This window comes from Schistocerca serialis, chromosome 2 (genome assembly GCF_023864345.2).
Source record: "Schistocerca serialis cubense isolate TAMUIC-IGC-003099 chromosome 2, iqSchSeri2.2, whole genome shotgun sequence".
Taxonomy (NCBI): domain Eukaryota; kingdom Metazoa; phylum Arthropoda; class Insecta; order Orthoptera; family Acrididae; genus Schistocerca; species Schistocerca serialis.
In genome coordinates, this window is record NC_064639.1 from 977,604,683 (window position 1) to 977,617,815 (window position 13,133).

General features: G+C 38.2%; 1 protein-coding gene across 5 annotated transcripts in view; it reads right to left on the minus strand.

The window, feature by feature from the left end:
- The window catches only part of LOC126458391 (protein abrupt-like), a 67,015-nt gene that overhangs the window by 17,966 nt on the left and 35,916 nt on the right, over window positions 1-13,133 (minus strand). For all 5 annotated transcript variants that reach the window (XM_050095399.1, XM_050095396.1, XM_050095397.1 and 2 more), the window contains one exon: window positions 3,272-3,866. In XM_050095399.1, coding sequence (XP_049951356.1) covers window positions 3,272-3,866 — 595 coding nt within the window. The remainder of the gene's footprint in view (window positions 1-3,271; window positions 3,867-13,133) is intronic.

Genomic DNA, 13,133 nt, shown 5'->3' on the forward strand with positions numbered 1-13,133 from the left:
TACCCTGAGGTGATTTAAACCCGCAAACTGCCCACCAGAGTGTTGTTTCACCAAGTATCAGCATTATCCTTAATTTATGAGATGAGTGTAGAATTATACATCTCTGCGCTACAGTCCTCTCATGTCAGGCAGATTATGGATTTAATTGGCACTCACTCTATGTTAGTAGTAAACAGTAAAGATATTACCTGCAGGTTTCTGTATGCAAATTATAACAGCTGTGTGTGCTGTTGTGGTTTAGGTACGCTGACAGCTTGATTACATGCTAGTGATTACGTGTAACAATCTCTCATTTGAAGCGAGTTCTGTTTGTAATGACAGCATGCAAGTATTCTTTGAACAACACATCACTTGTCTGACACTGGCATTATATTCCATGTTTGTTTCATCACATCACATGCATACTATACTTAACAACACACTCAATATTGTTTTCTAGTTACAAGTTTTCTTATTGGGTAATGGCTGTGCTTGTAACTGCAGACTTGGCTGATATATTTTTGAAGGTATGTGATTAAACTTAAATATGTGATGCATCTTACACAGGGAATATTTCTAATTTTGGTGCCGAAGTTGGGCATAATGCCTGATACTTAGTCAGCAAGATTGCAAATGTGCTTATTACACAGTTTCACTTAATATCATTGATTAAAAAGACCTTCATTCAACATTTTTGTCATCTTTAACTGCGAGACATAGCTTTTATGTCATTTAACAATTATAAAAGTTAATGATCGCAAAAACTTCAACAGACAATCATTATCAGTAGCCCATAACCACTTCTTGGTTGATATCCATGAGTTTCTTTCTAGGGGTCATAAAAAAGCTAAGAACTTAAGGCTTTAACTAGTACTTACTGTATGCTAGTTGTTAACAGTAAAGACCTTGCCTGCAGGTTTATGTGGGTACACACACAGTAGTCAGCTATTTACAACATTAATTGTCTGCTTGTGGATTAGGTATGCTTCTGAACCTACTACTCACTACCTGTCACTCATCACTCCTTTTCCAGGGCCTTGTGGAATGTTGACTTGCTGTTGCTATGACATGACCATGGGGCAAGAAGTATTTATGAGGTATTGATTGAAATAAACGTTGCACTTAAAAGCAGTGTGCCCAATGAAGCTCTTTGCCAGTAACATGGTATACATGAATAGATTAACTTAATAAGCCAGTTATAATTATCTTCATTTAACTACTTTAATAGTACCTGATACAATTCAATTATGCATTTCAAGAGACAATACTCTAATCATGTTGTTGACGCTCAGTTTGTGCCACTCATTAAACAAAATAAAAAACACATTGCACTATGGGTGTTACAGATCACAATTACCTCTGGACACCATCAGTAGGATCAAGTGAACATGTTTGGTAATCTTATTTTTTATTTAATGAATGCCACAGCCTGAGTGTCAACAACCTGATGATACACTGTCTCTTGAAACAAGTAGTTGAATTGTATCAAGCACAATTAAAGTGGTTGAGTGGAAATAATTATTACTGTTAAAGTATAACAACCACTACCTCGCTCTCAAAAAATGGATAACATTGAATTTAATTACTTATGTGCAGAATGCCATACTACTTCTGAGCTCAAGAAAAGTACAATATTATTCCTTCCTGAAACTTGTTGACACTTTATTCACTGTACCAACAAACTTTACGTCCATTATTTTTTTAAAAAGTCAATAAATAAATAAAGTATTTTTGAGAACAACTGCAAAACTGAAGAGATTCGAGAAGAGTGGGAAATGATGTTAATCCAGCCACTACATAAAATGGAAAAAACAAAATTCCAACAATTACAGAGGAATGTCGCTTCTGCCAGTGACGTAAAAGATATTGTCAAAAATTCTCCTTCACAGAGTTGCAGAAATTAGATAAACAATTGAGAGAACATCAGGGAGATTTTCGAAAGGGAAGATCTTGCACAGAATAGATTTTTAACTTAAATCAATAATTCGCCGTAAACTATTAACCAGCAAACCTGTAATAGTATCATAATTGATTTCAAAAAAGTATTTGATTCAGTAGACGTTGAAACAACAGTTAAAATCATTAGAGAATTTGCTGTTAAAGCAAAATTAGCACATGTAATTCATAAAACTCTTACAAATACAATACCTAAAGTGAAATTTATGGGAGAAGTAGCTCAGCCATTTGAAATAAAAACCGGTGTTCGACAGGGGGATGCCGTATTACATTTACTGTTTAACTGCATTTTAGAAAACTATGTGAGGATCTGGAATTTGGAGTTAAAGTATCACAGAGTTGAACCAGTAATTCTAGGAAGGTAAACAAATGGAATCAAGGAAAACTGCCTGGCTTTTGCCGACAATTTCACAATACTTTCCAAAAATCTGACAGACACACTTATTCTAATAAATCTTCTGGTAGAAACAGCAAATAGAACTGCACTCAAAATTTCACCAGAAAAAAACAAAACTGATGTCAAACACAAAAAAAAATGCACAAAAATTCATAGAAACACAAATAGGTAAAATATAGAGCGTGTAAATAAACTCAAATATCTTGGAGAAACTACATAATAGAACTGACTAGAAAAATTTGTAGTAGATGCAAGAGTTAACAAAATGGACAGAGAGCATATGGATTGACAAAGAATATTTACAGTAAGAAATTCATACCTAGGAAAACAAAACTAAAACGCTATACCACGGTGGTGTGACCAGAATGAATATATGGATGTGAATACCTAACAATGAACTATATGCTGGACATAATAGAAGTACTTGAAAGATACATAGATAGATAGATAGAAAAATAATAGGTTCAATATAAACTACAGATGGCTGGAAAATGAGAAGTAATGAAGAGGTCTCCAAAAATGTAGAGAAAATATCAGACCTAATGGTTTAAAGAAAATTAATGTTTTTTGGATACCTCTACCAAATGAATGAGAACAAGCTGTATTTCTGGAAGAAGAAATCAACAATAGCATGGATTCAAGAAATAAGGAAAGAGCTAGAAAGAAAGAAAATAAAATAATTGGAAATACCAGATAGAAATCTTTTTAAGAATAAAATATTAAATTTCGGAGGTTTCAATGCAGAAGAAATAAGAAATTGGGAGCAACATGGTCAGAAGAGAGGGAAGGTCAACATGGGGAGAAGATGAAGGAGCACTGGGAAAATAGAAAACAACAAAAGAAGAGGAATTGAGGTTGTTACATGATCCTAGTTGGTAAATACGAAATTAAAAATAAAAATAAAATAAAATAAAGTGTTACAGTACAGAATATACTTACGAAGTTCTCCTGTAGGTAAGCTGTCTGATGTGGCGTCCACATCCTGTGAGCTACTGCCATACACATCTAGAGCATCGGGAGGGTCCACATTCACAGCAAGTGATGAATCTCCTTCAGTTTTAGCAACTACAAACTGTTCCAAGTTTGAACAAGTATCACTTTCCAGAACTGCCCCACCTGATAACTGGCCCCGGTTGGCAGAAGTTCGAGAATCATCTATGTAGTCTGGATCCTCCATTTTGACATGAGGTTCTGGTATGCTGGGTGCGGTTACCACAGGTTCTCGTGCTGGTGCCTTAGCTGATATTCTGGCGACTGTAGGTACTATAGGGCATTCTCGTCTGTTCTCTTCACTCTTCCCACTCAGTCCAAAAATGGCAGCCAGTTTTGGAGGAGACGACCGCCGACGTCGCTTGTTTGGCAAAGCCTCCTGGTGGCACTCTGTGACAGATGTGGTTGCACAGTAACCTGGTATTGGAGAATGTTGCCGAGGAGAAGATATTTCTCTCCTGTTGTGTGATGACCCGGAACATCCACTGTTCTTCAGAGCAACAGTTTTGTGCACTGGTGGTGGAGAGTCAGTGAGATCTATTTGCTGAAAATTTAGAAGACCATTTCAGGTGTTACTCTGTAATATACATAAATATTGTGAAACAGTTTTCACTTTTAAGTTCCATTTTGCATGTGAAACATGTGGCCTCTTGTTGGTGTACATGCTGATTTTGTGTGAGACAGCAAAAGGCTGCAGATTTTGAATGACTGATGTATCCTGTCAAGTTGCCTCAGGATCAAGGTATCTAGCTTTGGAATCAGCAGTTTGTAAATCAAATACTAATAAATATAGCTGAAGAAAAAAAAAATAAAGATCTTTTGTCAGGAGAAAGAAAAGTTGAATTTTATTGTTATTATTATTATTATCTCTTTCACTTTCTCAGACGTTAAGTCCGGTTAAAAATGGAGTGACGTGGACCTTGATCAAGCGTCACTTCCTTTTAACTATACGGTATGTGTTATATTGCATTTAGGAACTTTCGGGTAATTGAACATGTATCAATAATTACGGATTTCTGTAGTTGTATATATATGTTTGGATGTAGCTGTATTGCATTGATGTACTGGTGGATATTGTGTGGTATGACTCCTGTAGTTGATAGTATAATTGGTATGATGTCAACTTTATCCTGATGCCACATGTCTTTGACTTCCTCTGCCAGTTGGATGTATTTTTCAATTTTTTCTCCTGTTTTCTTTTGTATATTTGTTTTATTGGGTATGGATATTTCGATTAGTTGTGTTAATTTCTTCTTTTTATTGGTGAGTATGATGTCAGGTTTGTTATGTGGCATTGTTTTATCTGTTATAATGGTTCTGTTCCAGTATAATTTGTATTCATCATTCTCCAGTACATTTTGTGGTGTATACTTGTATGTAGGAACGTGTTGTTTTAAAAGTTTATGTTGTAAGGCAAGCTGTTGATGTATTATTTTTGCGACATTGTCATGTCTTCTGGGGTATTCTGTATTTGCTAGTATTGTACATCCGCTTGTGATGTGATCTACTGTTTCTATTTGTTGTTTACAAAGTCTGCATTTATCCATTGTGGTATTGGGATCTTTAATAATATGCTTGCTGTAATACCTGGTGTTTATTGTTTGATCCTGTATTGCAATCATGAATCCTTTTGTCTCACTGTATATATTGCCTTTTCTTAGCCATGTGTTGGATGCGTCTTGATCGATGTGTGGCTGTGTTAGATGATACGGGTGCTTGCCATGAAGTGTTTTCTTTTTCCAATTTACTTTCTTCGTATCTGTTGATGTTATGTGATCTAAAGGGTTGTAGAAGCGGTTATGAAATTGCAGTGGTGTAGCCGATGTATTTATATGAGTGATTGCCTTGTGTATTTTGCTAGTTTTTGCTCGTTCTAGAAAGAATTTTCTTAAATTGTCTACCTGTCCATAATGTAGGTTTTTTATGTCGATAAATCCCCTTCCTCCTTCCTTTCTGCTTAATGTGAATCTTTCTGTTGCTGAATGTATGTGATGTATTCTATATTTGTGGCATTGTGATCGTGTAAGTGTATTGAGTGCTTCTAGGTCTGTGTTACTCCATTTAACTACACCAAATGAGTAGGTCAATATTGGTATAGTGTAAGTATTTATAGCTTTTGTCTTGTTTCTTGCTGTCAATTCTGTTTTCAGTATTTTTGTTAGTCTTTGTCTATATTTTTCTTTTAGTTCTTCTTTAATATTTGTATTATCTATTCCTATTTTTTGTCTGTATCCTAGATATTTATAGGCATCCGTTTTTTCCATTGCTTCTATGCAGTCGCTGTGGTTATCCAATATGTAATCTTCTTGTTTAGTGTGTTTTCCCTTGACTATGCTATTTTTCTTACATTTGTCTGTTCCAAAAGCCATATTTATATCATTGCTGAATCCTTCTGTTATCTTTAGTAATTGGTTGAGTTGTTGATTTGTTGCTGCCAGTAGTTTTAGATCATCCATGTATAGCAAATGTGTGATTTTGTGTGGGTATGTTCCAGTAATATTGTATCCATAATTTGTATTATTTAGCATGTTGGATAGTGGGTTCAGAGCAAGGTAGAACCAGAAAGGACTTAATGAGTCTCCTTGGTATATTCCACGCTTAATCTGTATTGGCTGTGATGTGATATTATTTGAATTTGTTTGGATATTAAGTGTGGTTTTCCAATTTTTCATTACTTTGTTTAGGAACTGTATCAATTTAGGATCTACTTTGTATATTTCCAATATTTGTAGTAACCATGAGTGGGGTACACTATCAAAAGCTTTTTGGTAATCAATGTATGCGTAGTGTACCGACCTTTGTTTAGTTTTAGCTTGATATGTCACCTCTGCATCTATTATCAGTTGCTCTTTACATCCTCGTGCTCCTTTGCAACAGCCTTTTTGTTCTTCATTTATAATTTTGTTCTGTGTTGTATGTGTCATTAATTTCTGTGTAATGACTGAAGTTAATATTTTGTATATTGTTGGTAGGCATGTTGTGGGGCGATATTTAGCTGGGTTCGCTGTGTCTGCTTGATCTTTAGGTTTCAGATATGTTATTCCGTGTGTAAGTGTATCACGGAATGTGTATGGGTCTGCAATGTAACTGTTAAATAATTTAGTTAGATGTGAATGTGTTGAGGTGAACTTCTTTAACCAGAAATTTGCTATTTTATCATTTCCAGGGGCTTTCCAATTGTGAGTAGAATTAATTGCTTGGGTGACTTCATGTTGCAAAATTATCACTTCAGGCATTTGTGGTATCATCTTGTATGTGTCTGTTTCTGCTTGTATCCATCGTGCATGCCTGTTATGTTGTACCGGGTTTGACCATATGTTGCTCCAGAAGTGTTCCATGTCTGTTATGTTTGGTGGATTGTTTATTTTAATGTGTGTGTTATCTATTGTCTGGTAAAATTTCTTTTGGTTTGTGTTGAATGTTTGGTTTTGTTTCCTTCTATTTTCACTTTTTTTGTATCTCCTGAGTCGTTTGGCTAATGCTTGTAATTTCTGCTTCTTTTCGTCTAATTGCTCTGTCGCTTCTTGTTGTGAGATTTTACCTAACCTTTTTCGTTTTTTTTCCGAGATTTCATTTCTTATAAATTGTGTTAGCTGTCCGATGTCTTTTCTCAGTTTTTCTATTTTGATCTGTAGCCTGTGTTGCCATGCTGGTTTTGTGGGTTTTTTCTGTGTGTTGGTTGGTTCTGATCTCTGCCTAGTGTGTATATTTAGTGTAGTGAGTGCTCCTATATAAACCAGTAGTTGTAACTCTTCCATAGTTATGTTTTCATTTATTTTGTTGTGTATGATTGTGTTGATAGTTTTTATTGTTGTTTCGACTTGTGGGTTATTTGATGGTCTATGCAAGAATGGTCTAATGTCTGTATTTGTGTCTTTGTATTCTATATATGTTAGCTGAAATTTTTCTTCTATATCTAACATCTGTGTCACTTCGTGTTCTATTTGTGCTTGTTCTGGTGGCTGTCTTAAGATTTCGTTTTCCTCTGATTGTTTAATTGGTGCGTGTTGTTCTTTGTTTGTTTGCTCTGGGATATTTGAGTCCATTACTGTATTTTCTTCTTCTTCTGATTGCACATTATTTTGTTCCAGTATTTGTACTTGTTGTTTGATGTTTTCTAATTCTGACTGGGGTATCCTGTTAATTTTTTTTATTTTTTAATTTTTTTTATTATTTTTTTTATTTTTTATTATTACACGGATCTGATCAGCTATTATTATTATTATTATTATTTGATTCTGTGGCCAATGAAGAAGGAATACTAGGTCATTGAGAATTAAATAGGAAAGGAAATTTGTTTCGGCTTTGTCAAAGCAACTATCCAGATATTAACTTGGCAAATATACAGAAACCATAGTATTCCAAAATTTCAGCTGATGGTATACGAACACAAGCAATAAATACAAGCTCAGTAACTGCTGAAACATTCGTGACAGCAGAGATAGTTATAGCGCTTATTGTATTTCCGATTAGCATGGCTTGTGAAGAGACAATAAATGTCACATTATGCAAAGTCTAATTTGTTTTAGTCATTTTTGTGCATGTCACACACTATGTGATCAAAAGTATCCGGACACCTGGCTGAAAATGACTTACAAGTTTGTGGTGTCCTCCGTCAGTAATGCTGGAATTCAATATGGTGGTGGCCCACCCTTAGCCTTGATGACAGCTTGCACTCTTGCAGGCATATGTTCAATCAGATGCTGGAAGGTTTCTTGTGGGATGGTAGCCCATTCTTCATGGAGTGCTGCACTGAGGAGAGGTATTGATGTCGGTCGGTGAGACCTGGCATGAAGTCGGCATTCCAAAACATTCCAAAGGTGTTCTATAGCATTCACGTCAGGACGCTGTACAGGCCAGTCCATTACAGGGATCTTATTGTCGTGTAACCACTCTGCCACAGGACGTGCATTATGAACAGGTGCTCGATCATCCTGAAAGATGCAATTGCCATCCCTGAATTGCTCTTCAACAGTGGGAAGCAAGAAGGTGCTTAAAACATCAATGTAGGCCTGTGCTGTAATAGTGCCATGCAAAACAACAGGGGGTGCAAGCCCCCTCCATGGAAAACACGACCACAACATAACACCACCGCCTCCTAATTTTACTGTTGGCACTACACACGCTGACAGATGATGTTCACAAGGCATTCGCCATACCAACACCCTGCCATTGGATCGCCACATTGTGTACCATGATTCTTCACTCCACACTAAATTTTTCCACTGTTCACTGTCTAATGTTTATGCTCCTTACACCAAGTGAGGCGTCATTTGGCATTTACCGGCATGATGTGTGGCTTATGAGCAGCCACTTGACCCTGCAATCCAAGTTTTCTCACCTCCTGCCTAACTGCCATAGTACTTGCAGTGGATCCTGATGCAGTTTGGAATTCCTGTGTGATGGTCTGGATATGTCTTCCTATTACACATTACAACTCTCTTCAATGGTCGGTGGTCTCTGTCAGTCAACAGACGAGGTCGGTCTGTATGTTTTTGAACTGTACACGTCCCTTCATGTTTCCACTTTACTATCACATCAGAAACAGTGGACCTAGGGATGTTTAGGAGTGTGGAAATCTCACGTACACACATATGACAGAAGTGACACCCAGTCACCTGACCATGTTCGAAGTCTTGAGTCCCGTGGAGCACCCCATTCTGCTCTCTCACGATGTCTAATGACTACTGAGGTTGCTGATATCGAACTGGCAGTAGGTGGCAGCACAATGAAGCTAATATGAAAAACGTATGTTTTTGGGTGTGTCTGGATACTTTTGATCACATAGTGTACAAGATCATTCAGGTAAGCTGTTCACCTCAGATATTGCCTGAAACACTTAAGATATCGTAATTCCATTTTCAGCCAAACAATTAGTAAAATGTCCTCACCAATTGACATATAGTCTCTTTTCACAGACATATTAAATATAGAGATATCAATATCAACTTTGCTTTTTCAAATGGAACTACCATACAGTAATTTCTAGTGCTAGTATCATACCTATAAAAAGAGATGATTCAAAGATGATTCACTCTTCAAAATCCAATTAGTGGCTTCAGAGAAATTAAAATATTTACTTAGGATTTATCTGTTTTGACATGAAACCGAATGTTTTCTTATATGGAAGTTCATCTTGTTATACGGAACTGTTGTGTCATGTTGGTGGTATGCTCCAACTTGACGTCGCTAAAGCAGACTACTTACAAAAGTGGAATAGTGGATAAAATTCAATTTACGACTCCTACTAATCACACATGGATGCATGTGGTTGGACCAACACACCACTGAAAGGCAAAGGATGTGGTGTGTAAGGATGATTTGTCATTTAGCTATAACTACAGTTCTGCTTTTGCTTCTGTCAGAGACTTGAAAAAAAAAAAAGATGCACATCAAAAACTGAATGGATTTTTAAAACAGGAAATTGATGTTTGATGACTGTTGAATCATAACTTTGTGTCTTGAACATAATGTCATGATTCACACTTACAAGGCAAAATTATTTTAGCAACAGCAGCAACAAGGAAATCACATACCGATGTGGTCAAAAACTCTTCCTTAAATTCCAGTTTGTCATCAAGTGTTTGATTATTCACTGTCCATTGCAACACATGTTTGCAGTGGCTAGTGCAAGGAATTCTGGAAGTACTGAAGAAATTTCTTCGCTGCCACTGCACACATTGCAACGGTGTGAGATTTGAAATCCTCTTGGGTCATCAGAATTTGTGCATGGTCTTCGACTTTGAGATTACCACAAAGAAAGATGTTTAGGGGCCTTCGTTAAAAATAGATGGTGCGCGCGCCCACACACACACACACACACACACACACACACATGACTGCAGTCTCAGGGAACCGAGGCCACATCCTGTTTCCTCCTTAACTGATGTGATGTATTTCCTAATTTAGGTATGAAATCATGAATTTCTGTAAAAAGATAGCAATTTCTGTCATGTTCAAAACAAATAAATCCAAAGTTCTAAATATTGGAATTACTTCAAAACTAGTAATCAGATTCTGATGAGTGAAACATCGTTGGATTCATCTTTTCTAGAACTCCGGTACTAGGAGCAGAAATTAACGTTGATCCTTTTGAAAAAAAAAAAAAAAAAAAGTGAAGTTGACACTGATATATCTGCCATTAATACAGCTATGAAAGGAGACTATACATTATTTAGTGAGACCTACCTCACAACTCATCTGGATGAAAACAGAATTATGATATCTTGTACAATACCAGAAAAATCTGAGGTGAACAGACTAACTGAATCACCCTATATATATCGCTGTGGTGCTGACTACTTATAAGTCATCCTCAGATAGCACTCGAGACAAAAAGGGTCTAAGTTATGATATATGCAAATAAATATATATCTCAGATAAAAGTTTATACTAATTATCAACAATATTATGAAAAGGATAGATTGTTACTCATCGTATAGAGAAAACATTGAGTTGCAGACAGGCACAACAAAATGACTCTACCAATTTAAAATTGTGAGAGGGTGCATGGATGTGGTGAGGGCATGTTAGAACTGCTAGGTGCAGATGGGAGTGGGGAGTATGAGGGGGGGGGGGGAGGGGGGAGGGGAACAGGGAGTAGAGAAGGGAAAAGGCTAGTGGATGTGGTGGCGGGATAGAAGGCTGTGCACTGTTTATGAGTGGGGGCAGAGTTGGCGATAGGTGGGTAAAGGACAAGCACTAGTGAAGGCTGACGCCAGGGGGTTTTTAGGGACTTAGGAGAGTTTCCCACCTTTGCAACTGAGGAAAGCTCAGAGTTCCCACCTGAGCAATTGAGGAAAGCTGGTGTTGTAAGGAACGATCAAGATGGTGCAGGATGTGAAGCGGTCATTGAAGTGAAGCACAATGTGTTGGGTAGCATGTTCAGCACCTGGGTGATCCATAAGTCTCTTGGAAACAGTTTATCAGTGGCTATTCATGTGGACAGACATCTTATCAGTTGTCATGCACATGTAGAAAGCATAATAGTGGTTGCAGCTTAGTTTTTAAATCATATTACAACTTTCACAGGTAGCCCTGCCTCTGATGGGATATGAGATGTCTGTGACTGGACTGGAGATGGTGGGAGGATGTATGGGACATGTCTTGCATCGCAGTCTATTGCAGGGATATAAAGCATGAGGCAAGTGATTGGGATCAGGGATGGAGTAGGGACGGATGAGGATATTGCGTAGGTTTGGTGGGTGGTGGAATATCACTGTGGGAGAGGTGGGGAAAGATAGTAGGTAGGATAAACCTTATTTCAAGGCAGGATGAGGAGCAGTCAAAACCCTGGTGGAGAATGTGATTCAGCTTCTCCAGACCTGGGTTGTGCTGAGTCAACAAGGGAGTACACCTTTTTGGTTGCATGGTGTGCTTGTGGGAGGTTGTAGGTGTCTAGAGAGACAAGGCACAGGAAATCAGTTTCTGTAAAATTTTGGGAGAGTAGTATCGGTCTGTGAAGGGCTCAGTGAGACCCTTAGGATATCTGGAGAGGGACTGCTTGTCACTGCAGATGTGACGACCACGGTTGGCTAGGCTTTACGGAAGGGGGAGCAGCTGTCAAAATGGAGGTACTGCTGGTGATGGTTAGCTTTGAGATGGACGGAGCACTGACGTAATCATCGTTCAGGTGGATGCCAACATCAAAGAACATGGTTTATTGGAATGAGGAGGGCCAGGTGAAGCTCGATTGATTGATTGATTAATTGAGAGAGTTTATGGAACTAAATGGCAAGGTCATCAGCCTCACGATTCCGAAGTTGCAGCAGGAGGGGGATCTGCTACAAGTGGACGGATCCAGTAAGGGAGTCAAATTATAAAATAATGAACTTAAAACACACACAGTAAAAGGCATAAAAAGTGAGATCAAGTCTAAAAACTGGAAAAAGGGGGCCTTTCCATGGGCTAGTGGCCATGGGGTCCCTGACCAAGAAGACAAAGAGAGGTCTCAACAACAACCATACTGCCCATGTTCCAGGAGTACAGCAAAACCTTATATCTGGAAATAAAAACCACTTTCATGGAGGAAACTGAGGACCAGTTCAACCATCTGTGAATCGTCTGCTAAAATTAAAATGAAGGAATTTGGAGAGCTATACTTAGCATGAAGGGCCAAAAAAGGGGACATTCTACCAATATTTGGGATACTGTCAGTCTGGCTCCTCAATCACATTGTGGGGTGGTTCGTTATGCAGGAGGAAACAATGGGTGCGCCTGGTATGACCAATGCGTAGACAGCATAAAACAGTGGACTCCTTCCGAGAGGAGCAGAAAGAGAGATCTAATGCAGATCCGCATACCTGCAGTGGGCATCATGAGAGGGAATTGGGGTTAAGTATCTGCTTCTCTAAGCAAACTGTCAGCCAGTTCATTCCCTGGGATGCCCACATGACTTGGGACCCAGAGAAAGACAACTGAGTACACAGCATGGGCAAGTGCAGAGAGTAGGTCATGGATAGCAGAAACCAAAGGGAGACAAAAATAGCATCAGTTGATAGCCTGCAGGCTGCTCGTCGAGTCTGAACAAATTAAAATGTTGTGGAGGGGGGCCTGAGAAACAAAAGGGAGGGCTCTGTGAATGGCTAGAAACTCTCTTGTGAATACACTACATGATCCTGGAAATAAATGGTGTTTTTTAAGCCAGTAGGAGATGTGAAAGCATATCCCACCTTATCGACTGGAGCTCTGCAAGGATGGCACATACAAGACGCTGGAAAACCATAGGTGTGACACAGACATTAGGACCCCGGGATAGGTCGGTCCTAATCAGTGGTCTAGGCACCATCCAATGGGGGGAATGGGAGGACAG